General features: G+C 46.9%; 1 protein-coding gene across 1 annotated transcript in view; it reads right to left on the bottom strand.

The window, feature by feature from the left end:
* Window positions 1-783: 783 nt before the first annotated feature.
* Window positions 784-27,342, bottom strand: part of CREG2 (cellular repressor of E1A stimulated genes 2) — a 51,913-nt gene continuing 25,354 nt past the window's right edge. The window contains exons 3-4 of the mRNA XM_036873335.1: window positions 3,863-3,976; window positions 784-931 (exon numbers count right to left, since the gene is read on the bottom strand). Of these exons, the coding sequence (XP_036729230.1) occupies window positions 784-931; window positions 3,863-3,976 (262 nt within the window). The remainder of the gene's footprint in view (window positions 932-3,862; window positions 3,977-27,342) is intronic.

Raw genomic sequence — 27,342 nt, 5'->3', positions numbered from 1 at the left:
AGACTGAGTAGCACTCCCCATGCCTAAGAGCAGGGGACCCCCTATCCCAGCACTAGCAGAGGGGACCTGGGGAGCCCGTTGCCGAAGCTGCCCCTCCCTTAATGTACCACCATGGCCCGATTACCCAGAATAGGGCTGTGCACCACACTCGGGGGGTTCTCACATGGTTTGTCATGTTGCAGTGGGAAAAAAGCTTCATGAGTGACCAGTACATTCTAGCAAATGGGGCTCGATAATGCATTTGCCATTCTGTAGCAGGATGGTAACCCACAGACAAAGAGTCCTGCACCCTCACCCTAAACACAAGACGGCGGCTGTGTGATGCGTATTTAGTTCTTCTGTGGTCGCAATGAGCTTAGAACGAGGACACTGCTTTGGGTATAACAAGCAACAAACATACTCTCACGATACAAAGCAATCACATTGTACATACAGGCATAGGTTTGGTTTTTTTTGTTGTTTTTTTTTTATCTTAAAGAACGGAACAGCAACTGTCTCAACGTGTCACTTTGACAGCCAACAGTGATCCCACGTAGGTGAGTCTGGACTGAACACATGTAAACAGACTCTCTATGTGAAGTCCCTGTGTGATCTGGGCATTTGCAAACCACTTCAATCTCCAGCTAGCACAGGGGTCCCTGGTGACCCACTCTCATTCTGCTGTAAGATTGACAGGTCTGCAGTGAACCCTTTCACAAAGAGACAGCAGTCAACTGCTGTCTGGCAGCATCGCTCAAAAGATTTTCATTTTACGCAAACATCAAGGACTTTCTTCTCACTCCATCAGGCCTTTCTTGGAACTGCTTTGAAATATTCCTCCCTGGAAATGTCAGCTACTCCTCCATACCATTTCTGAAGCCAGATATGCTCTATCTTCATCTTCATAAAGAACCATTCATACTGACGAGGCCACTTCCTCATAACTGGGTGTCTGCAGAAATAAAGACGTCACATTAAAGCTGTTCTCATCAGAGGGTGGGCTCTCCAGAGCACAGCGCCAGATGTATCGTTGGTCAGGTCACAGGGCCCTCCAGACTCCAGGCTTTGTTTAGGCTGAGACCTGCTCAAACCAGCTAGAGGCAGAAGCCAGGGAGCCAGGGTCAAGGTCTGGGGCAGCCTTAGGAGGGCAGGAAACTGTTGTCACCACAGAGTGGCAGACAGCTCAAGTCTTGAGCCAGGCAACTTTGTTCGAACTCCAGTTCAGCTGCTGGGATGCCTCATGGGCCGTTTGCTCTCTTAAGCCTGCTCGGTCTCCTTCCCAGTCATATGGGGCGAGAGGGACGGTGCTCAGATCACAGGGCTGTGTGGGCAGCAAATGACGAGACACATAAAGCACCTGCATAGAGGAAGCGCCCAGGGGACGCGGGCCATTGTTACCAGGAAGCGTCACGAAAGGCTCTAAGCATCTCTATGTGAAATGCTGAATTTTAAGTCCGGGAAACAAATCTGTTCACGGGAAGATTTCCATTCCTGTAGAGGCCTAGAACTGTTGCATCAAGCTGAGAACCAGCCAGCGTAGACAGGGAACAGCCCTCACATTCCGCCCTCTGTTTCTGACTTGCCTTCTCCCTCAGGCGTAGTCCTAAAAACATGCATCACCCTTGAGGGCAGGGTCTGGCGCTCACTTTTTTAAAACTTCATAAAAATAGAAGTTTTATTTATATCTAAAAATGTTATAAACAAAATTCAAAGACCAAGGGTAAACTGGAAAAAACATTTGCAACAATGCCAATGCAGTGATAGGTTGATGCCCTTTTTAAAAAAAAAAAATTTTTTTTTTTTTTTGGAATCATTGTAAATTGACAGAGAGGTTGAAAGTATGGTATAAAGAACTATTTTTTTTTTCCTAAACCATTTGAAAGTAAGTTGCTGATCTGAGGCCCCAACGCTCCAAACACTCATGCAGCTGAGATGATAACATGATTGTTGTTATTTTAAGCCAACTAGTTTTGTATTTACAATTGGAACAAATTTTGGCCCCTGCAAGGGGAACGTAGGTACAGCAAATCCTAGTCCGTGAGGCCCTGGCTTGGGGTCCAGGCAGTAGGATGCTGGAAGGACCTTAGGAGAATGACCATGAGCGTTTAAAGAAGGTAATGATAAGATGGTTGGATGTGCGTGGTAAAGGGACCCACATTATCCAGTAGTGGAAATTTTGGCAACACTGTTACCTGCGGTAACATGGAAAATAGGAAATGAATTTAACGAATGCAAATGTCTCCTGAGGCTTTGGCTTCATCTCACTGCCCATCATAACATGGAAGAGGAGAAATCAGAACTAAAGAGTGACAGCTGAGATGGAAAATAAAGCACACAAGCACACAGACACACGCATCTACATTTATCTCTCTGTCTGTATATTGAAAACCACAAGTCCGTGTGGATGAGTCCAATCCCGATCCAATTCCAGATTGATCTAGTGTCCTCCTGTGCGTGTTGGTAACTCTCCTCCATGGCGGTGAGAAACCAGGCTTCCCTTCTCTGTGTTTACTTATTACTACACTAAGTCCCCTACATACGAACCTTCAAGTTGTGAACTTTCAAAGATGTGAACAATCGAATCCAGCAGGGAACCAGAACCTGTGCCATCAATGTCAGGCATGAGTGAAATTGCAGCTTGCCCTCCGTCTCCTATTGCTGGCGATCCTTCAGCTCTACCATCTCCCACCTCCTCTCCCTCCTTCTGTCAGTAACTCTTCTTGCCTGTTCACCCGATGCCAGCCCCTGGATGCCAGCTGTTGTACTGGACTACTGTACTTTTCAAGGTACTGTACTGTGAGTTTAAAAATGTTTTCTTTATTTTTTGTGTGTGTTTGTTTTTTATGTATTATTTGTGTGAAAAGTATTATAAACCTATTACAGTACAGTACTATATAGCCGATTGTGTTAGTTGTGTACCTAGGTTAACTGTGTTGGACTTAAACAAATTGGACTTAGGATCGCACTCTCGGAAGGGAACTCATTCGTATGCAGGGGACTTGCTGTATGTTTACTGATTTCATGATTCCCCTGTGTGTACAATCATCCCATCTCCACAGGGATGCGGATGGCTTGTCCAGTTTACCACCTGCTTTCACGTTACTCTCCCACTAACTTAGACAAGTACTAATCTGCCAGCTTTCGTTGCCCACACCCCACGTGGATGCCCGCCCCTCCTCACCCCAGCTCTGACCTTCCACCTCAGGCCTCCCCCTGCACAGACCCTCTCCTCACCCATGGAGGCAGACTCCAGCACCCCTGCAGGACCACCCTTCTCACTTTTTGCAAACGCTGATCTCCTCCCCCCCTTCCCGGGGCTACCCTGTCACTCATTTTGACCCCAGCAGCACGCATGCCAATTTCCTGGGATGTCCTTTTAAACTTTTGATTGAGTGTAACCTGCAGAGCATCCAATTCGGGAAGCAGGTGGTGGGGGGCGGTTAGAAAGCTGCATCCTAAGTGGTCCGGCTATAAAGGGGTGAGGGGCCCACACGAAGGAACACTGCTGTCACTTCTGGCGCCGAGCTCTGCTTCGAGTGGACGTTTGGAAAAGTCTGCTGCATTGACTGGACTACAAAGCCCCCTTTATCTCCATTCCAAGGCAGGGCCGTTGTGAAAGGCTGGCAGTGTGCAGGGAACAGTGCCTGCAACCCTCAGCACGGGCGCTCTCCAAAGGCACAGACAGCCCACTGCAAGGTCACGTGCGTGGCCTCTGTGCCACCTCAGGCAACCAAGACTTTCAGCATCAGGTGGCAGTGTTGCCACCAAAGGACAGCTCAGAGCATTACTGTCATCACCTCAGAGGCGTCAAATGGCATAGCCCCGACCTCTGCTTCTTACACTGTATGTGTCTGGGCAAACCGATCTTAAAGCAGACACCAACCTTGACAACATGGCTTGCTTGGCAAATTCCACTTCTTCTGGAGGCACTGCGACCATCTGGCCAGTGAGTGTTAACCGGGCACAGCGGGGATCTTCTGGGTCGACGATATTTTTTCTGCATTTGAAGGACATTTTTCAGATATTAAAATGATGATAGAATGACAGCTGGACATACTAAGGATTTTATTAAAAATAGAGGGAGTTCCCTGGAGAGCCAGTGGGGCCCAGGTTTGATCCCTGGTCGGGGAACTAAGATCCCACAAGTTGCACACCGTGACAAAAAAAAAAAAAAGAAAATAGTGATCACATTGCTGGTTATATTGTTCAGGTTTTTACATTTTCTGGAATTACTTGAAAATACTTTAGCATATATGATCTTGCAATCCCACTCCTGGGCATATATCCAGACAAAACTCTAATTCATAAAGAGACATGAACCCCTATGTTCATAGCAGTACTATTCACAATAGCCAGGACATGGAAACAACCTAAATGTCCATCGACAGATGAATGGATAAAGAAGATGTGTACATATATACAATGGAATATTCCCCAGCCACAAAAAGGAATGAAATAATGCCATTTGCAGCAACATGGATGGACCTAGAGATTATCATACTAAGTGAAGTAAGTCAGAAAGAGAAAGACAAATACCATGTGATATCCCTTATACGTGGAATCTAAAATATGACACAAATGAACTCATCTACGAAACAGAAACAGACTCACAGGCATAGAGAACAGACCTGTGGTTGCCAAGGGGGAGGGCGGGTGGGGGAGGGATGGATTGGGAGTCTGGGATTAGCAGAGGCAAACTATTATATATGGGATGGATAAACAACAGGTCCTACTGTAGAGCACAGGGAACTGTATTCAGTATCCTGTGGTAAACCATAATGAAAAAGAATATGAACAAGAATGTATACATATGGGTACCTGAATCACTTTACTGTACAGCAGAACTTAACACAATATTGTAAATCAACTATACTTCAATAAACTAAAAAAAAATTAAGATACTTTGGTACAGGCAGTGTGGCAGGTGTGTCTGTGTAGGCTGGATGTCAGTGTGCATCCTCGCGGGGGCAGACAGCCCCGGAAGTACCCTAGTCGAGAGTGCACAGGCCAGGGCAAGGCTCTGCAACACCCCCATCGGGAGCCCAGAGTCGGGTTGCTGCTCTGCAGGACCCCAGGGAGTGCCACTCCCTCGAGACACTATGAATGGCGCCCCTGGAGTAACGCAGTGCGTTTGCCCGGATCCAGCCGTGGCCAAGGTAAAGGCTTTCAGGCATCACCGTCGTCAAACACAGAGGTCCCTTACTGAACGTAAGGGATGTTTAGAAATAACATTGTGTGACAGGCGTTTCCATGGTGGCAGGATTCTTCTATAAACACTTGCTTTCCTTGTAAGAGTCACCTGGCAGTGAAAGTGTGGGAGGGCAACGGAGAGCTCCCACCCACCTCTCATCACGCGAGGCTGCCTATTTCTGGAAGAAGCATAAATGGGAGAATCTGAATCTTCACGTTTCAGATCGTGGCTTCATCTTAAGCCAGGAGAGAAACCTCCCCCAGGTGACAGCTGGTGCCTTACGCATTTCACAATCTCTCCATCTGTGCTTGGGAAGGTGGTTCCAGGATGGGGCAACAAGATGTGTCTGCGCATCGCCTCATTTTGTTTCATCTTCATGACGACCCCAGGAGGTAGGTGTGATTATTGACCTTGTCGTAGAGATGAGGAGAATGCGATTCAGGTAGGCTAAGTGACTCGTCCTGGGCCATGGAGCTTGCGGGGCCTGTCGGAGCCCAGGTCCTCTGGCCTCCAGCAGGAAGGCAGCTGCCTGGCAGCCTAACCCTTGTATCTGGGTGTATCCCAGACTGGCCATCTCCTTCACCTCCTGGATCCTATGAGTCCTCAATGTTTACGGGTTCTCTCTCTTATTATCCGATTGTGGACTCTTAGATATCATGTTTAATAACATTTTAATTTTTGATGAATGCTTTCTCAAAAGCTCAGCTTAGGGGGAAGAAAAAAGTTCACCTTAGGGGTAAAAAAAAAAAGTATCACGTGACAAAAAAAGAGTGTGTGCAGAGATATCTGTTACAGCATCATTTATGATGGCCAAAATGGGAAGTAACCAGGCTTCCCTGGTGGCGCAGTGGTTAAGAACCCGTCTGCCAATGCAGGGGACACGGGTTCGAGCCCTGGTCCGGGAAGATCCCACATGCCGCGGAGCAACTAAGCCCGTGCGCCACAACTACAGAGCCTGCGCTCTAGAGCCCGCGAGCCACGACTACTGAGCCCATGTTCCACAACTACCGAAGCCTGCACGCCTAGAGCCTGTGCTCCGCAACAAGAGAAGCCACCGCAATGAGAAGCCTGTGCACCACAACGAAGAGTAGCCCCCGCTCGCCGCAACTAGAGAAAACCCATGCGTAGCCACAAAGACCCAATGCAGCCAAACATAAATAAATAAAATAAATAAAAATTAAAAAAAAAGAAAACAACAAAAAATGGGAAATAACTAAAATGCTCAGCAGTGGGAGAACATAAATAAATTGTTTTATCAACAGTATGAAATACACCTTTAAAAAGAATGAGATAGAGCTATAGGTGGCCATGAGAAAGATATAAGTAAAAATAGTTAGCTGAAGAACAATATATGTAGTAGGACCCCGTTAAAAAAAGAAATTCTAAAACTATATATGTGTGTGTATGTGTATGTGTCTGGGTATATATATATAATGTTTATATATGCTTAGAAAAGGTTCTTGGAAGGATATATTCCAAAGATATAACTTTGGTTATTTCAAGAAGGGGATTTGAGGGGCTTGAGGTGTAGGGGGAGAAGTCCCTTTTTATTTTATATACTTCTATATTCTTTGAATATTACAATATGTAATGCAGAAAAGTGGTTTCCAGCAGGGGCTGGGGGGCAGATAGGGAGAGTTTGGCAAAAAGGTACAAACTTGTAGCTATAAGGTGAAAAAGTCTGAGAATCTAATGCATAACATGGTGACTCTTGTTAATAACACTGTACTGTATAGTTGAAATTTTCTAAGAGGAGAGAAGTTAAATGTTCTCACACAAAAGGCAAATGGCGAGGAGATGGATGTGTCAATTAACTAGATGGTGGGAATCTTTTCACAATGTATACGTATATCAAATTATCATGGTGTGTGCTTTAAATATCTTATAATTTTATTTGCCAATTATACCCCAATAAAGCTGAAAAAAGACAAAAAAATAATGGTCACATAACACTATCTCCTGGTGGGCAGTCAAGGGGTAACTCAGCAGACCGGGGCTGTCCAAACCCTGCACATTCCAAAGCAAGGCCTGTCTTCAGGAGGACTGGCCCTTGACTGGCTCCTAGAAGATACCTCTGAGCCCTTGCAATTTCCTGCTTCATCAGAGTGTTTTGTGCCTGAGACCCTGGGCCATGCTGGGTCAGGGTAACCTCTTGGGCCCTGAGTCTGAGTAGCTAAGATCAATCATGCAGATGCTGTAATTGCCATGTGATTGGATTCCAGTAAAAACCCTGGATACCAAGGCTCAGGTGAGCTTCTCTGGTTGGCAATACCTTGCACCTGTTGTCACACATCATTTCTGGGAGAATTAAGTGTGTCCTTGTATGATTCCAGTGGGAAGGGTCTCCTAGAAGCTTGGGCCTGGATTTTCCTGGGCTGCGCCCCATGTGCATTTTGCCCTTGATGACCTTGATCTGTATCCTCTCACTGGAATAGACCACGAGCTCTTGAGTCCTGTGAGTCCTTCCAGCGAATCACTGAGCCTGAGGGTGGTCTTGGGACTCCCACACAGTTGACCAAGCAGACTCTGCACATGCTCTTTTCACAGACGGTGTATATCACAAAACGGCTGCTTCGAGGAGGCAGGACTCATCGGAACCCATTCCCGTCCATTATAACATTAAAGAAAGGTACATTTGTTAAGCAAAACGTATGTTTTGCTTATACTTAAGGGACTTGTTTTCACCTGCCTACAAGTTTTTCTTTATTCTACACACTGTTGAGTCATAATAAGAGAAAGAGTGGACACGCCCACACATTCAGGTGAAATGCTCCATGTCAGAACACCGTGTACCATTTGAAAGTGTTACAGTCTGCCGAGGTTTTGACACTGCAAAAATGTAGTTGCTGAATTGTGAATTTTTCTAAGTTGAAAGAATGGCGGGAGGCACTCTACACAACTGTAAACACTGAATCAACATTGAATTTTGTAAAAAACCTGAGATGGACTGGAGAAAATAAGTAAAAAATAGTAAATGGGAACTAAACATACAGATACCAGACGAGACTGCCATCAGTTGTACCCAATTTATTTGTTTGCTGTTAAAGCCAGTTTTTTCACAAAATTGCTCCATCATGAAAGCAATGAAATTAGGATTCATAAGTAAGTCATGATAGAAGAACACATTACATTTAAGAAGGGAGCATTTTGCTTCTCCAGTGGTGGAGATTACACAGACTAGAAAGAAGATTATGTATTTAAATAGGTAAATAGAAAGCTTTATCCTTTTTGAGGATAACAGCCCCTCAAAGATGTCCACATACTAACCTCTGGAACTTGTGACTGTGTTACCTTTCACGGCCAAGGGGAATTGAGGTTGCCAATCAGTTGGCCTGGATTATCCACCTGGGCTCAGTGTGATCACAACGGTCCTTAAAAGTGGAAGAGGGAGGCAAAAGAGAGTGTTGGGGTGATGTGATGGAAAAAGACTCTCCTGGCTTTGAATATGGGAGGGGGCCAGAACCCAGGAGTGCAGGCAGCCTCTAGAAGCTGGAAAAGGCAAGAGAATGGATTTTCCCCTAGAGCCTCCACAAAGGACACCTTGGTTTTAGCCCAGGAAGACCTGTTTGGACTTCTGCCCTCTGAAACTATGACATAATACATTTGTGTTGTTTTGGGCCACTAAGTTGTGGTGGTTTGGTACAGCAGCATTAGAAAACTAATACACCGAGGCTTCCCTGGTGGTGCAGTGGTTAAGAATCCGCCTGCCAATGCAGGGGACGCGGGTTCGAGCCCTGGTCCAGGAAGATCCCACATGCTGCGGAGCAACTAAGCCCTTGCGCCACAACTACTGAGCTTGCACTCCAGAACCCGCAAGCTACACCTGCTGAGCCTGCACTCTAGAGCTCGCAAGCCACAACTACTTAGCCCGTGCGCCATAACTACTGAGCCTGCATGCCAAGAGCCCATGCTCCACAACAAGAGAAGCCACCGCAATGAGAAGACTGTGCACCGCAACGAAGAGTAGCCCCTGCTCGCCACAACTAGAGAAAGCCCGCGCGCAGCAACGAAGACCCAACGCAGCCGAAAATAAATAAATACATAAATAAATTTATTAAAAAATAAAGATGGTGAAATAAATTATTTTAAAATGTTATCTGTTCTTTAGACAAATGTGTTTCATATTGCATGGATTACAGAGCAAGGTAACGCAAGAGCTCTTGCTGGTGCAAAGTCTGGAACCCTTGTGTGGCCTTGCTCTTCCTGGACTAGCCCAGGGCCTTTAGGGGCCCATCCCCAGCCTGGGGATGTGAGCAGCCCCGGGACAAAGGAAGTCCCGCTCGTCTCCTTGAACCTCCCGAGTCTGTCTGTCTTCTTCTTGTTTCCTGTTTAGCACGTGTACAGTCCCCCTAGTCTGAGACACCATCTGCTATTTCCTGGCCTCTGATTCTAGCTGAACTCCATTCCTTGACTTCTAATGCGGCAAGACAAAAGTCACTATTCAGGAAACAATGACAGCAGCTGATTTTGAATTTGTGCATCTCTGTGTGATTGGGGTCGAGGTGGTGATGGTAACGGACGGAGGCAAATTCATCTCAGGATGGGCTGCTCTTTTGTTTAGGAAAGCATGTTAGTGGGTCTTGATTATCAGGGCAAGGCCAGGCCCCCCCTCCTCAGGGCACCCAGACCAGTGTTTGCAGGGAGAGAGAGGGAGCTGAGTGTGTGAGATGCCTCCCTGAGGTTTACTGCGTTTTGAATTCCTGTACGGGCAGAAGACACAGAAGGTTTTGTCTTGCTGTGTTTGTTTGGGGAGGTCGCTGAGACCCAGAGAAGAAAAGAAAGGCGCCGGGAGGGGGCCTGGAATTTGGAGGGGTTACCCAGCCATGTGGCACGGGTGTCCTCCATCCGTGTGATGAGGGGTGGCCGGTGATGGCGCAGGGATGCCCCGCGATGTGGCCGCCGTCCAGGGCTGTACCTGGAGTTGCCGGACGTAGCAGGTATCAGTACAGATGCCCAGTTACCTTTGAATTTTAGGTAAACAACAATTTTTTTTTTTTTTCAGTATAAGATGTCCCAGACGATATTTGGGACATGCTTATACTAAAAGTGTATTTGTTTATCTGAAATTCACATTTGACTGGGAATCCTGTGTTTCACCCGACAACCCTAGTCACCCCTCCCACTATTCCCCCAGACCCTAGTAAAAGTCTGTTATACCCAGTGTCCCTGCATGGCCAAGGAGAGAAGCCACCAGGTGTGGTGATAAGACATCCAGATGTGGCTGAGGAGGGGGAAGGGAGAACGGGGTGGGGGGGCGGTGACGGTCCCCACCTGCGTCACCAGCACCTCTCTGGGTTCCTTGGAAATGTCCGGGCGGGCTTTCTGCCTTCCGCAGTTGCTGAGAATTTGGTTATTTTATCTGCGTGCTGCTGGAAGGGCTGCCCTCGGGGCTGAGGGCCGTGGGCTGCCCTGTTTCCGTTTCTCTTTCCGGTTAGGGGACGTTCTTCTGGGCATTGCTCTCCTTTCCACCTGTCCTTGGAGCCTGTCGCCTGCACCCTGCCAGATGGGCAGCTAGTGACCCAAAAGGACTTCTGTCTCAAGGGCAGGACCAGAAAAGCCTGGTCTGCTCAGGTGGTCACGTGGAGAACCCAGAGGATGACTTCCCTGCCTGAGGACCCTCTAGAAAGTGGCAGAAGCTGTCTAGGAACTGCCCTCTGCCCGCCCTGGTCCCCGGCTGCGTTCATTACCTTGCGCTACTGCTCTGTGTGGCCTCTGCTAGGGGGAATGCTTGCACACCCCACCCTGGAACTTATTTTTAACCTTTTTATTTTAATTTTTCCTCCAACAGAATCATCTTTTTTTTTGATTATTATTAATTTGTTATTATTATAAATTTATAATTTATTATTATAACCATGATGGCATGGTTTCCTTCACATTATTGCTAACCTTTCGAAAATAAAAAATTAAGTCACCTTCTAATTTCATGTACTTTTAATACCCCTCTACTTATACAAGCACAACCAAAATCTGAAAATATGGTACAAAATGTTCCTAATGGTCAGGCATTTGTCTTTTTTCCTGGCCTTATCCTTTGCAGCTCTCTGGACATAAATAATTACTTTTATGCCAAGATTCAAACCTCCCAGCCTTTCTCACACCATTCTATCTTCCTAGAATGATGAACCGTCCACATGCGTGAACACACATATGCATGTTCACGTGTGTGTGCACGCACACACTCACCTATCACGGTTGCCTAATAAACATATTAAAACTTAGCTCCTGGGGCTTTCCTGGTGGCGCACTGGTTGAGAATCCGCCTGCCAGTTCAGGGAACACGGGTTCGATCCCTGGTCCGGGAAGATCCCACATGCCGCGGAGCAACTAAGCCTGTGCGCCACAACTACTGAGCCCACATCCTGCAACTACTGAAGCCCACACACCTAGAGGCCGTGCTCTGCAGCAAGAGAAGCCACCGCAATGAGAAGCCTGCGCACCGCAATGAAGAGTAGCCCCCGCTTGCTGCAATTAGAGAAAGCCGGCGCGCAGCAACAAAGACCCAACACAGCCAAAATAAATAAATTAATTAAAACAAAACAGAACAAAAACTTAGCTCCTTCCAAGTAACTTTTGCTCCACCACTCATATAAACTTGTGCCCTATATATATTTCTATCATAACACATGTAATACTTGTAAAACATTCCACATTTTACAACAATGCCAATGACTCCCCAGGAACAGTGCAATATAATGACCCTTAGGACTTAATTTCACACACTTATTTATTTGTCTACCTCTGCCTGACGGGTGGAGTGTAATGGTAGAACATGTGCTTCATTCACCTTTGTGGTCCCGAAAATTTAGCCCCATTGATAGCACATTTTTCGTCCTGAATAAATATTCATTGAATGAATGGACAGACGATGATTTCCTTCTTCCTGAAATTTTAGATCTCTGGTTATAACATTCATATACCTCCTATGATGGGCCCTTGAACAACAAGGAAAAAACAACTATGACTCAGAAAAGCTTATGAGAACACCACCAATTCATTCTGACCATTCATCCACAACAGTCTTCATGTATGCCATATCTGATCTTGGGTAATATACTATAGCAGTACTTCTTTTGCATGAAAGTAAAAATAGTGTAAAAATATCTTTAAACTCTTAAGTCTGTCTTATAAAAATACATTTTAAAGTCACTTGAAATATTCATCCTCATTCTTTCGGCAAGTATTGCTATACCCCTCCTAAGTTCTGAAAGTGACTGTTTTGTGAAGGACCTGTTAAACTACTGAGTAAATAACACGGCTTTTGAAATTATAATTACACATATTTACATAACAGACCACGATATCTTCAAGAAATTGTTACCTTAATTACATAAAATCTCACATATAGGGTTTCTATTTTCTTTATTCATGAGCTATTTTTAATCTTCATAGTCTATATTCAGTATAAAACAATGATCTATTATCTCTCCATGGAATTCTGAAAGGAAGTGAATTATTATCATGAATAAAATAACACTTTGAATCTTCCTAGAACAAAATGTGCTTTCAACTAGCTAATCTATGGGATATTGATTTTATAACTTTTGTTGGCCTTCAATTCTATGTCATGGCCTTATTTTTCTCTGGGTAACCAAACTGATCTGGTTGTAACCGTACGAGATTAGGATTTTATTTGCAAGTGTATGAAGAGATGGGGCCACTTTCATTTTTTTTTTTTTTAATATTTATTTATTTAGGCTGTGCTGGGTCTTAGTTGCAGCACGAGGGATCTAGTTCCCTGACCAGGATCGAACCCAGGCCCCCTGCATTGGGAGCATGGAGTCCTAGCCACTGGACCACCAGGGGGAAGTCCCTCCTCCAACAGAATCTAATATAGAATTTGATAGTTTAAACCAGGGGACTCAGGGACCAAAAGATAAAAAGAATCTGTTCTTTTACAGGGAGAGGGCTTCACGCCCACAGGCAGAGACCCAAAAGGCAATACTGTGTCAAAGCATGGGCCCATCCATACCCGGGTTGCAGAATGCTGTTACATAGAAAGAACAGTCAGCTTTAGCACCTTGTGGGTAAAAAAGTGGATTAGATGACCCAGGGGCTATAAAGGAAACAATGAGACAGCGGTTGAGCGCTTAAATGACTTCCAATTACATGAGAAGATTGCTTTCTTTGAGCAATCCTTTAAGATAAGTAATCCTCCTTTTGCTACAGTTTTTTTTTATACTCATATTTTTATGAGCTACAATTTTCTAAGAGCTTCATGAGGATCCATTTTTCTCATAAATATACATGCAACCTTCCCAAACACTTTATGTCTTGTTGGTTAGTACGATACATTTAAAGGCCTGTCTTATTTTGATGTATTTGTGTTCAGTGGTAAAGAAAAATGTTAGAGGAAAGTAGACAGCATGTTCTTTCTGCATTTAGGAAGTTAAGCCAATACACATAGACATACTGGGCGAATGACATTAAAATATTCAACTTTGTTTCGATTCTTTAAAATAGAGAAAAAAAAAAATTTGTTTCATGCAATTCAAAAAAATTTGTTTCATGCAGTCCCTGAGTGACAGGGATACAATGTCAATCACCATCCGATCCAGGTACGGTGGTTCTCAGCCAGGAAGTGTTTCTTCCCCGTAAGGGAAACTGGGAAATCTGTGGAGCACCTTTGTCCCAGCGACTGGGCTGGGGGCTCTACTTGCATTTAGTGGGCAGGGACCGGGAATCCGAAATGTCCTGTGGTGCATGGGACTTTCTTGCACAATGAACTGTGCCACCCAAAACACAGCAGAACCCCCATGTAAGCAGCTTTGCAGGAAAGAGCTCTTTGCAGGAGGCCCCTTTTATCTCCTCACTAACCTCCAACCAGGCGCCCCCATGCTCTACTCATCTCCAGCCCTAGCACACCTTTCAAACCTTTTGATCACACAATGCCACGCCTAATCTGTTGGCTCTTCCCGTAGGTCAAAGAAGTGGAAATGAAGAAGTAATTCACAGATGACCAGATCTCTTCCCCAGCTTCCCCTTCAGCGATCTCACAAACAAACTGTGTGAACAGGATAGCATCTGAAGAAAGAGCACAGGAAGTCGACAAGCCTGCACACCGTGGGGCATGGCACCACTCTGACCCCCCATCTCAGTGATTAACTGAGATGACTTCCCTTTTTTCCCTTTAAAAACTTTCATGGCCGAGCAGAATCTTCGGAGATGGTTTTTGGGGGACACTGAGTCCACCGTCTCCCCAGATTGCTGGCATTCTGCTGAAAAGCAACTTTCCTTTCTACCAACATTTGCCTCTCTCGAGTACTGATTTTTGAGCGGCGAGCAGCAGCCGGACCTGACTTGGGAACACACAGTGATGTGCTGCTTTGTCTCAGTAAGTGAAGGACAGCTGGTGTAGAGCAGTTTCTCACTGTGGTGCTATTGACACTTGAGGCTGGGCAGTTCATCGTGCTGGGGGTGTCCTGTGCATCGTAGAATATTTAGCGGCGTCTCTGGGCTCTACCCATGGGATTGCAGTAGCTCCCTCCTTCCCCAAGTTGTATCAACCAAAAACATCTCCAGACATTGCCAAATGTCCCTGGGGAGGGGTCCCCCCGCTTCTGTTTGAGACCCACTGGTACAGACACAGGTACATTTACAGACTAGTGGCGGGAGAGGAGAGAGGTTCAGAGGCTTCTGTATTTTGTCGAAGAAATGTGGGCGTCACCTGCAACCCAGAGAGACTGGAGGGGATGAGGAGATTTGGTCTGAAAAACAGGGAGTAGGCGTGAACCTGAGGGTGGGAAAGGAGACTTGGTGGGAGATAGAGGACCTTCCAGTGATGTTGGAATGCATGGGAGGATTTTGTTCATGAATTTAAAGTGGGAGACTCAGCCTGGCCACGTGGTTTGTTCCTGTACCTCGGAGCTCCCTGCGTGCAGGAGTAGAGGAGGAGCGATCAGGGTTGAACGGGGGTGGATGCAGCCAGGGGAGCTTCAGAGGCAGAGGGGCAGAGATGTTGCAGGTGGTCTTGGGGGGGGTGGGTTCTAAAGACAGACCATGGAGTCTGAGCTGGGCGAAGGGGAAGGGGAGCCAGGAGGCGCTGACCATGGTCAGATGAGCTGGTGATGGGGCAGAGGACTGCTGGGCTTCCATGTGGTCCAGGCATGCTGCAGAGGGGTGACTCAGGCAAGAAGGGCCTGGGGTAGGATGCTCAGAATGGAGATTCGGATGTGGGGCGTGTGCTAACCAGATCTGGGTGTGGCCGAGGAAGTGAAAACCTGGCTGGAGAAGCGAGGGTGTAGGATGGACCACCCGCACGATGCTGAAGGTAAGAGGAGGGTAGCAGTGGAGAGGAAACCGTGAGGCCTCTGTGGCTTCCACCCACCTGCTCTGCTTCCACCTCCAGGGCGACAGCAGAACAAACAGGGCTGCCACCATTTTCTGGGCTGGCCTTCCAGACATCTGCAGAAAGCACTTATCTATTTCTCAAGACTTGTTTCAGTCTGGCTGCTTTTAGACTTGCTAGTTTGTCAATATTCTTGTTAAACTTTAGTATCCAGGACGGACCTCATTGCTCAAGCAGAAGGTTCACAAAGTAGAGGAGTAGGTCACGTCCACCACTCCCTGCTCCATCCTTCCAGGGAAGCACGTATATGTTGTGTTGTTATGTTATGTTACTTCATCTAAATTTTTATATTACATTTGATTTCATTCTAATTTTATTTTATGGCATACCAGTATAATGCCTCATACTGTCCCAGTTAATTCCCCCCCCCCCCCCCCCAGTTTTCTCCTTCCTTCTTGGCACCATTTTCCTGGCTGTGGCTTTGGCTTCTCTTGACAATTTTTCTGTGTCTCTCAAACAGGATTCAGTGTCTCAAGCTCCCAGTTGGTTCAACCCAGGACGCTTCCACTGGCTCCCAGGTTCCCACCACTTTCCAGGGGCTGTAAATGGCCAAGGAACCAGAAATATCCTCCTCAGCACTCAGATTAAACCCCCTGCTATTAAGCAACACCTTCGGAGTTCCAGCCAATCATCCATCTATCCACAGTTTCACATCTTTGTGAAATTAGGTGTAAGAGCAACAAGTGAATTACACGTGAGAGAAAGAAGCCTACCCAGCACTACGATCCCTTGCTCATATTATTCTATCTTGTCGATAAGAACATCACTCAGGCTTTCTGTCAAGGGCCTCAGGGAAATCCACATACAGTGAGTAGACAATCGTCTTCCTGACTTATCACCTAGTTATAAACCTATCGAAGAAAGGGATGGCCTTTTCCTCGTGCCAGCCTCCCCAACTACTATTGCCTGTAGGTGGTTGCTTCTTCTCATTTTATGGGCACACAACCATTTTAAAAAATGGTCTGTTCTGGAATAACTACGAAAGTTATTTGGGGTTCGTCTGCAGACCCTCCCAGCCTCTGTTTTTTGAGACTCTGAACAAATTGGTCCATTTTCATGCTGTGTTGATGCCTTTTCCACTCTTCAGTTCAATGCTCTTATCCATGGCTTCTCTGAGTTTCTTGGAATGAAATTTGTGTCATTTGGAAGCCTTGGCCATATGTCTTTAAAGGACAGAGTGCTACATTTCTGTACGCATCTTGGGCTAGGATTTTCTCTTATCCAGCATCAAATCTCATGATTCAGTAAACGCCAGGCAGTCATACACAAAGGGACAAGACATGCAAAAGGGGGAACGAGGTCCACTTCCAGGCAGGAGAGGAGCAGGGACGCTAAAAACAGTTCACTCTGACAGCTCACGTTTAAGCAGACGGCTCAACTTATAACCCTTTTCTCTGCAGTTTTCACCTTTCTCTATCATTTGGCCATGCTAAGAATATATTAAAATTAACATTTGTTGATTGAATATCACATGTGTTTGAGTCATTTTAATATCTATATTTGAAAAACATGTATATCATAAATAAGAACAATCACGACTCCCCCAAAATACCAATGAGTGCCTTAGCATACATTAGAATAAATTACCAGGTCTCTATCTACACTTGCAAATGCGCTGAGACTGGTACATCCATCTGCGGTGGGTTGAATAAGGTCTCCCCACAAAGATGTCCACGTCCTAGTGCCCAGAACGTGTGACTGTTACCTTGTATGGCAACATGGACTTTACAGATATGATTAAGTTAAGGATCTTGATATGGGAAGATTATCCTGGATTATCTGGTGGGCCCAATGAAATCACAAGGGTCCTTAGACAGGGAGGCGGAAGATCAGAGCAGTAAGATCCAGGAAACGGGATCGACAGGTTAGATGATGCAAGGAAGGGGCCAGATGCCAAGGGATGCGGGTGGCCTCAAGGAGCTGAAAACGGCAAGGAAACAAATTCTCCTCTCAGAGCCTCCAGGGGGAACCAGCCCTGCCAACACCCTGATTGTAGCTCCATAAGACTCATTTCAAATTTCTGAACTCCAGGACTGTAAGAGAATAAATCTGTGTGGTTTTGAACCACAAATTTGAGGCAATTTATCACAGCAGCAATAGAAAACTATATACCATCCCTCAAGGCCTAACTCAAAGATTCCATATATTCACTCAGTAAATATTAGTTGAACATAGCCTCATTATCTTCAAGGCTCTGGGGCTGGTGGAGAGTCAGAAGGACACAGTCCTGGCCCTCACGGGACTTACATTCTAGCAGGAGGGTCAGACGTCAGACAGCCTGCTGTACAATTAATGATTTATTCACCTGATACTATAACATGGAAACTTGCCTATGTTTCCTGACCCTCAAAACATAGGCAGGTTTCCATGTTATAATATCAACCCAGAAACCTAGGAAATGAGTGGGAATTAGTTAGGGAAAGGCAGGGAAATCACTGTAGATAGAAGGAAGAGCAAGGGCAAAGGTCCCCAGGCAGAAAACAGCCACAAGACCACTGGGGCCAGCACAAAGACAAAGGGGGAGAGTGATGCCACAGACACTGGTACTGCCAGGGGTGGACCACAGAGGCCTCAGAGGCCATGTTAAGATGTTAAAATTTCATCCTAAGAGCAATGGGAAAGCATTGAAGAAGTTTAAGCAGGGTAATGGAATGATGAGATGTGCTTTTTGAAAAGATCCCTCCAGTTTTAGGATGGAAAGTGGGTTGGAAAGGGGCAAACAGGCATCCAGGGACACTGGTCAGGAGGATTTAAAGAGTCCAGGTGAGCAACAGTGGAGTCTTGGGCCAGGTGGTGGGGAGAAGCAAGCTGGAAAGAAGTAGTCAACTGGGGGAGAGGTCTGGGAGGTAGACCAGTTGGACCTAGCTGGGAGGTAGACCAGTTGGACCTAGCTGACTGGTTGTGTAAGAAGGAGAAGAAGCGAATGGTGGTACCCAAGGGTCTGCTCTGAACAGCCAAGTGGATGGGGAGCCCAGGAAGAGGAGCCCTCTGGGGAAGGAGGAAGAGGCTGAGCTCGAGGGGTCCTTGAGATGTCCAAGTGGAGATGTCCAGGAAGCAGCTGGATTTGGGGTCTGGAACTCAGATGAGAGGTCTCAGCTGGGAATATAAGTTTGGGAGTCACTGGCATGTAAGTGCAGTGTTTGGGAGCAGATGGGGGAGAGCAGGGAGAGTGAAGATGCCACGTCTCCTTCATGAGAGACTCTCTCCATCAACCATCTCCAGGCCAATGTCTCCTGGAGGATTTACCACGCTCAGCTTGTTCTAGAAGGATTTCCACATGTGTCTTACATCCTTTTCCCCTCTCAAAGGTGTGGGGGGGGTACCACTGCCTTTCATCTCTGCGCCTAACACCGCGTAGCACAGCTCACTACACAGTAGATGCCGGAATGGATGTTTTATTGCAACAGACTGCCAGCCTGCACCTGTATGAATTTCAAACAGACTTCATGTCTTGCTTCTATCTCAGTGCAACTCACACGATGGAAGTTATATTTGGACAACTTAAAACAGACAACATTTTTGTATTTTTGTAGGTTTTGCAGCTTCTGACTCAGTTCTCTGTGAGAGGTAGGTGGGGAGGTTCCCTGCTTTCAGGTGGCAGCTGCTGTGGGGGTGCAGGGGGTACGGAGGAGCAGCAGGGCTGAGGAGCCCAGGTGTCTGGGATTGAATCTCAGCCCCCATTAGAACTTGGACCGTGGGCCCTCGTACAAGTTCCTCATTCTCTCGGTGCCTCAGTTTCCTCATCTGTAAAAAGGGGCTAACAATAGTACCTCTCTCATGAGCATCTTGGAAGGATCACATGGGTTATATGTCTCTGTTGCTTAGAACACTGCCTGGCACAGAAAAAGTGCCAGCTACACGATTGCTATTATGCTTCTGAGGGATGCAGTGTAGCTAGGGCACGGTCAATTCTCTCCTCCTCTGCCCACCTCTGTCACCCCGACTCCTGCACAGAGGAGACAGCTGTTTGTGACAATAGCTACCACTTATTAGTACTGACCATGCGCTGGAAACTTTACACTCACTGAAACATTTCATTCCCACAGCACACGGGAGAACTGTCATTCCCATTTTAGGGTTAAGGAAATTGAGGCCTAGATAAGTTAAGTGAGTTGTTCAGGCCAGGCAGGTATTTTTATTTATTTATTTATTCATTCATGTATTTATTCATTTATTTGGCTATGCTAGGTCTTAGTTGCGGCACACAGGATCTTTGCTGCCACCTGCAGGATCTTTAGTTGCTGCTCATGGGATCTATAACAGTTCCCTGACCAGGGATCGAACCTGGGCCCCCAGCATTAGGAGCACGGACTCTTAACGACTGCACCACCAGGGAAGTCCCCAGGTAGGTATTAATTGGTGAGTGTAGGAGTCAAATCGATGAACCTCAAATCAGAAGCTTACTTCTAATATTGTAGTTATCAAATTTAAGTATACATTAAGAATTCCTGAGTGGATCCTTGAAGATGCAGATTCTAAGCCCCCTTCATCAGAGACAGCTGGAGCCCATGAGTCTGCATTTTACAAGCAAACCTGGTGTCTCTCCTGGTCTCAGGCTGCTCCACAAGCATGGCTTAGTTACTCTACAGCCTGCCAGACAGTTCCAAATTCAAACCTGGTCCTGTTCCCAGGCCAGGGGGTCCCACAATCAAACCTCAGTCAGGTTCCCAGGCCACAGGGTCCCAGAATCAAACCTCAGACATGGTCCCACGACACAAGGTTCCAGAATTAAACCTCAGTCATGTTCCCAGGGCACAGGGTTCCACAACCAAACCGATGTCATGTTTCCAGGTCACAGGGTTCCACAATCAAATTGATGTCATATTCCCAGGCCACAGGGTTCCAGAACCAAACCGATGTCATGTTCCCAGGCCACAATCTTCCAGAATCAAACCTCAGAAATGTTCCCAGGTAACAGGGTTCCAGAATCAAACCTCAGACATGTTCCCACGACACAAGTTTCCAGAATTAAACCTCAGTCATGTTCCCAGGGCACAGGGTTCCACAACCAAACCGATGTCATATTCCCAGACCACAGGGTTCCACAGTAAAGGCTCAGTCATGTTCCCAGGCCACAGGGTTCCAAAATCAACCCTCGGTCATATTCCCAGGACACAAGGTTCCACCATCAAACCTCAGTCATGTTCCCAGGCCACAGGGTTCCAGAATCAAACCTCAGTCATGATCCCAGGCCACAGGGTTTCACAATCAAACCTCAGTCATGTTCCCAGGTCACAGGGTTCCAGAATCAAACCTCAGTCATGATCCCAGGCCACAGGGTTCCACAACTGAATTGATGTCATATTCCCAGGACACAGGGTTCCGGAATCAAACCGATGTCAGGTTCCCAGGCCACAAGTTTCCAGAATCAAACTTCAGACATGTTCCCAGGTAACAGGGTTCCAGAATCAATCCTCAGTCATGTTCCCAGAACACAGGGTTCCAGAATCAAGCCTCAGTCATGTTACCAGGACACAGGGTTCCACAATGAAACCTCAGTCATGTTCCCAGGACACAGGGTTCCACAATCAAACCTCAGTCATGTTCCCAGGCCACAGGGTTCCACAATCAAACCTCAGTCATGATCCCAGGCCACAGGGTTCCACAATCAAATCTTAGTCATGTTCCTAGGGCACAGGGTTTCAAAATCAAACCTCAGTCATGTTCCCAGGACACAAGGTACCACCATCAAATCTCAGCCGTGTTCCCAGGCCACAGGGTTTGAGAATCAAACCTCAGTCACGTTTCCAGGCCACAGGGTTCCACAATCAAACCTCAGTCATGATCCGAGGCCAGAGGGTTTCACAATCAAACCTCAGTCATGTTCCCAGGACAGAGGGTTCCAGAATCAAACCTCAATCATGTTCCCAGGCCACAGGATTCCACAATCAAACCGTTCTTATGTTCCAAGGTCACAGGGTTCCAGAATGAAACCTCAGTCATGTTCCCAGGCCACAGGATTCCAGAATCAAACCTTAGTAATGTTCGCAGGCCACAGGGTTCCAGAATGAAACCTCAGACATGTTCCCAGGGCACTGGGTTCCAGAATCAAACCTCAGTCATGTTCCCAGGCCACAGGGTTCCAGAATCAAACCTCAGTCATGTTCCCAGGCCACAGGGTTCCAGAATCAAGCCTCAGTCATGTTCCCAGGACTCAGGGTTCCACAATCAAATCTCAGGCATGTTCCCAGGACACAGGGTTCAACAAGCAAGCCTCAGCAATATTCCCAGGACACAGGGTTCCACAATGAAACCTAAGTCATGTTCCCAGGACACAGGGTTCCACAATCAAACCTCAGTCATGTTCCCAGGACACAGGTTTCCACAATCAAACCTCAGTCATGTTCCCAGGCGACAGGGTTCCACAATCAAACCTCAGTCATGATCCGAGGCCAGAGGGTTTCACAATCAAACCTCAGTCATATTCCGAGGCCAGAGGGTTCCAGAATCAAACCTCAGTCATGTTCCCAGGCCACAGGATTCCACAATCAAACCGTTGTTATGTTCCAAGGCCACAGGGTTCCAGAATGAAACCTTAGTCATGTTCCCAGGCCACAGGGATCCAGAATGAAACCTCAGACATGTTCCCAGGGCACTGGCTTCCAGAATCAAACCTCAGTCATGTTCCCAGGCCACAGGATTCCAGAATCAAACCTCATTCATATTCCCAGGCCACAGGGTTCCACAATTAAATTGATGTCATATTCCCAGGGCATAGGGTTCCGGAATCAAACCGATGTCATGTTCCCAATACACAAGCTTCCAGAATCAAACCTCAGACATGTTCCCAGGTAACAGGGTTCCAGAATCAAACCTCAAACATGTTCCCACGACACAAGGTTCCAGAATTAAACCTCAGTCATATTCCCAGGCCACAGGATTCCAGAATCAAACCTCCGTCATGTTCCCAGGATACAGCGTTCCACAATCAAATTGATGTCATATTCCCAGGCCACAGGGTTCCAGAACCAAACCGATGTCATGTTCCCAGGACAGAAGCTTCCAGAATCAAACCTCAGACATGTTCCCAGGTAACAGGGTTCCAGAATCAAACCTCAGACATGTTCCCACGACACAAGGTTCCAGAATTAAACCTCAGTCATGTTCCCAGGGCACAGGGTTCCACAACCAAACCGATGTCATGTTCCCAGGCCACAGGGTTCCACAATCAAATTGATGTCATATTCCCAGGCCACAGGGTTCCAGAACCAAACCGATGTCATGTTCCCAGGCCACAATCTTCCAGAATCAAACCTCAGACATGTTCACAGGTAACAGGGTTCCAGAATCAAACCTCAGACATGTTCCCACCACACAAGGTTCCAGAATTAAACCTCAGTCATGTTCCCAGGGCACAGGGTTCCACAACCAAACTGATGTCATATTCCCAGGTCACAGGGTTCCAGAATCAAGCCTCAGTCATGTTCCCAGGACACAGGGTTCCACAATCAAACCTCAGTCATGTTCCCAGGACACAGGGTTCCACAATCAAGCCTCAGCAATGTTCCCAGGACACAGGGTTCCACAATGAAACCTAAGTCATGTTCCCAGGACACAGGGTTCCACAATCAAACCTCAGTCATGTTCCCAAACCACAGGGTTCAAGAATCAAACCTCAGTCATGATCCCAGGCCAGAGGGTTTCACAATTAAACCTCAGTCATGTTCCCAGGCCAGAGGGTTCCTGAATCAAACCTCAGTCACGTTCCCAGGCCACAGAATTCCACAATCAAACCGTTATGTTCCCAGGCCACATGGTTCCAGAATCAAACCTCAGGAATGTTCCCAGGCCACAGGGTTCCAGAATGAAACCTCAGTCATGTTCCCAGGCCACAGGGTTCCAGAATCAAAGCTCAGTCATGTTCCCAAGCCACAAGTTTCCAGAATCAAGCCTCAGTCATGTTCCCATGACACAGGGTTCCACAATCAAACCTCCGTCATGTTCCCAGGATACAGCGTTCCACAATCAAATTGATTTCATATTCCCAGGCCACAGGGTTCCAGAACCAAACCGATGTCATGTTCCCAGGCAACAAGCTTCCAGAATCAAACCTCAGACATGTTCCCAGGTAACAGGTTTCCAGAATCAAACCTCAAACATGGTCCCACGACACAAGGTTCCAGAATTAAACCTCAGTCATGTTCCCAGGGCACAAGGTTCCAGAACCAAACCGATGTCATGTTCCCAGGCCACAATCTTCCAGAATCAAACCTCAGACATGTTCCCAGGTAACAGGGTTCCAGAATCAAACCTCAGACATGTTCCCACGACACAAGTTTCCAGAATTAAACCTCAGTCATGTTCCCAGGGCACAGGGTTCCACAACCAAACCGATGTCATATTACCAGACCACAGGGTTCCACAGTCAAGGCTCAGTCATGTTCCCAGGCCAGAGGGTTTCACAATCAAACCTCAGTCATGTTCCCAGGCCAGAGGGTTCCAGAATCAAACCTCAGTCACGTTCCCAGGCCACAGAATTCCACAATCAAACTGTTGTTATGTTCCCAGGCCACAGGGTTCCAGAATCAAACCTCAGTCATGTTCCCAGGCCACAGGGTTCCAGAATCAAAGCTCAGTCATGTTCCCAAGCCACAAGTTTCCAGAATCAAGCCTCAGTCATGTTCCCATGACACAGGGTTCCACAATCAAACCTCCGTCATGTTCCCAGGACACAGGGTTCCACAATCAAATTGATTTCATATTCCCAGCCCACAGGGTTCCAGAACCAAACCGATGTCATGTTCCCAGGCAACAAGCTTCCAGAATCAAACCTCAAACATGGTCCCACGACACAAGGTTCCAGAATTAAACCTCAGTCATGTTCCCAGGGCACAAGGTTCCAGAACCAAACCGATGTCATGTTCCCAGGCCACAATCTTCCAGAATCAAACCTCAGACATGTTCCCAGGTAACAGGGTTCCAGAATCAAACCTCAGTCATATTCCCAGGACACAAGGTTCCACCATCAAACCCAAGTCATGTTCCCAGGCCACAGGTTTCCAGAATCAAACCTCAGTCATGATCCCAGGCCAGAGGGTTTCACAATCAAACCTCAGTCATGTTCCCAGGCCACAGGGTTCCAGAACCAAACCTCAGTCATGTTCCCAGGCCACAGGGTTCCACAATTAAATTGATTTCATATTCCCAGGACACAGGGTGCCGGAATCAAACCGATGTCATCTTCCCGGGCCACACGTTTCCAGAATCAAACTTCAGACATGTTCCCTGGTAACAGGGTTCCAGAATCAAACCTCAGTCATGTTCCCAGGCCACAGGGTTCCAAAATCAAGCCTCAGTCATTTTCCCAGCGCAGAGGGTTACACAATCAAATCTCAGCCGTGTTCTCAGGCCACAGGGTTTGAGAATCAAACCTCAGTCATGTTCCCAGGCCACAGGGTCCCACAATCAAATTGATGTCATATTCCCAGGCCACATGGTTCCAGAACCAAACAGATGTCATGTTCCCAGAACACAAGCTTCCAGAATCAAACCTCAGACATGTTCCCACGACACAAGGTTACAGAATTAAACCTCAGTCATGTTCCCAGGCCACAGGATGCAAGAATCAAACCTCCGTCATGTTCCCAGGATACAGCGTTCCAGAATCAAATTGATGTCATATTCCCAGGCCACAGGATTCCAGAATCAAACCTCAGTCATGATCCCAGGCCAGAGGGTTTCACAATCAAACCTCAGTCATGTTCCCAGGCCACAGGGTTCCAGAACCAAACGTCAGTCATGTTCCCAGGCCACAGGGTTCCACAATTAAATTGATGTCATATTCCCAGGACACAGGTTTCCGGAATCAAACCGATGTTATGTTCCCTGGCCACAATCTTCCAGAATCAAACCTCAGACATGTTCCCAGGTAACAGGGTTCCAGAATCAAACCTCAGTCATGTTCCCAGGCCACAGGATTCCAGAATCAAGCCTCAGTCATTTTCCCAGCGCAGAGTTTTACACAATCAATTCTCAGCCGTGTTCTCAGGCCACAGGGTTTGAGAATCAAACCTCAGTCATGTTCCCAAGCCACAGGGTGCCACAATCAAATTGATGTCATATTCCCAGGCCACAGGGTTCCAGAACCAAACAGATGTCATGTTCCCAGGACACAAGCTTCCAGAATCAAACCTCAGAGATGTTCCCAGGTAACAGGGTTCCAGAATCAAACCTCAGACATGTTCCCACGACACAAGGTTCCAGAATTAAACCTCAGTCATGTTCCCAGGGCACAGGGTTCCACAACCAAACCGATGTCATGTTCCCAGGCCACAGGGTTCCACAATCAAATTGATGTCATATTCCCAGGCCACAGGGTTCCAGAACCAAACCGATGTCATGTTCCCAGGCCACAGGGTTCCAGAATGAAACCTCAGGCATGTTCCCAGGCCACAGGGTTCCAGAATCAAACCTCAGTCATGTTCCCAAGCCACAAGTTTCCAGAATCAAACCTCAGGCATGTACCCAGGCCACAGATTTCCAGTATGAAATCTCAGTAATATTCCCAGGCCACACGGTTCCAGAATCAAGCCTCAGTCATTTTCCCAGGCCAGAGGGTTCCACAGTAAAACCTCAGTCATGTTCCCAGGCCACAGGGTTCCAGAATAAAATTGATGTCATATTCCCAGGCCATAGGGATCCGGAATGAAACCGATGTCATGTGTCCGGGCCACAAGTTTTCAGAATCAAACCTCAGACATGTTCCCAGGTAACAGGGTTCCAGAATCAAGCCTCAGTCATTTTCCCAGCGCAGAGGGTTCCACAATCAAATCTCAGCCGTGTTTCCAGGCCACAGGGTTGGAGAATCAAACCTCAGTCATGTACCCAGGCCACAGGGTTCCACAATCAAATTGATGTCATATTCCCAGGCCACAGAGTTCCAGAACGAAAGCTCAGACATTTTCCCAGGTAACAGGGTTCCAGAATCAAATGTCAGACATGTTCCCATGACACAAGGTTCCAGAATTAAACATCAGTCATGTTCCCAGGCCACAGGATTCCAGAATCGAACCTCCGTCATGTTCCCAGGATACAGCGTTCCACAATCAAATTGATGTCATATTCCCAGGCCACGGTTCCAGAACCAAACCGATGTCATGTTCCCAGGCCACAAGCTTCCAGAATCAAACCTCAGACATGTTCCCAGGTAACAGGGTTCCAGAATCAAACCTCAGACATGTTCCCACGACACAAGGTTCCAGAATTAAACCTCAGTCATGTTCCCAGGGCACAGGGTTCCACAACCAAACCGATGTCATGTTCCCAGGGCACAGGGTTCCACAATCAAATTGATGTCATATTCCCAGGCCACAGGGTTCCAGAACCAAACCGATGTCATGTTCCCAGGCCACAATCTTCCAGAATCAAACCTCAGACATGTTACCAGGTAACAGGTTTCCAGAATCAAACCTCAGACATGTTCCCACTACACAAGGTTCCAGAATTAAACCTCAGTCATGTTCCCAGGACACAAGGTTCCACCATCAAACCTCAGTTATGTTCCCAGGCCACAGGGTTCCAGAAGCAAACCTCAGTCATACTCCCAGACCCCAGGGTTCCAGAATCAAGCCTCAGTCATGTTCCCAGGACACAGGGTTCCACAATCAAACCTCAGTCATGTTCCCAGGACACATGGTTCCAGAATCAAGCCTCAATCATGTTCCCAGGACACAGGGTTCCACAATGAAACCTCAGTCATGTTCCCAGGACACAGGTTTCCACAATCAAGCCTCAGTCATGTTCCCAGGCCACAGGGTTCAAGAATCAACCTCAGTAATAATGCCAGGATAGAGGGTTTCAACAATCAAACCTCACTCATGTTCCC

This window comes from Balaenoptera musculus, chromosome 13 (genome assembly GCF_009873245.2).
Source record: "Balaenoptera musculus isolate JJ_BM4_2016_0621 chromosome 13, mBalMus1.pri.v3, whole genome shotgun sequence".
NCBI lineage: Eukaryota > Metazoa > Chordata > Mammalia > Artiodactyla > Balaenopteridae > Balaenoptera > Balaenoptera musculus.
This window is presented reverse-complemented; position numbering and strand designations above follow the sequence as displayed.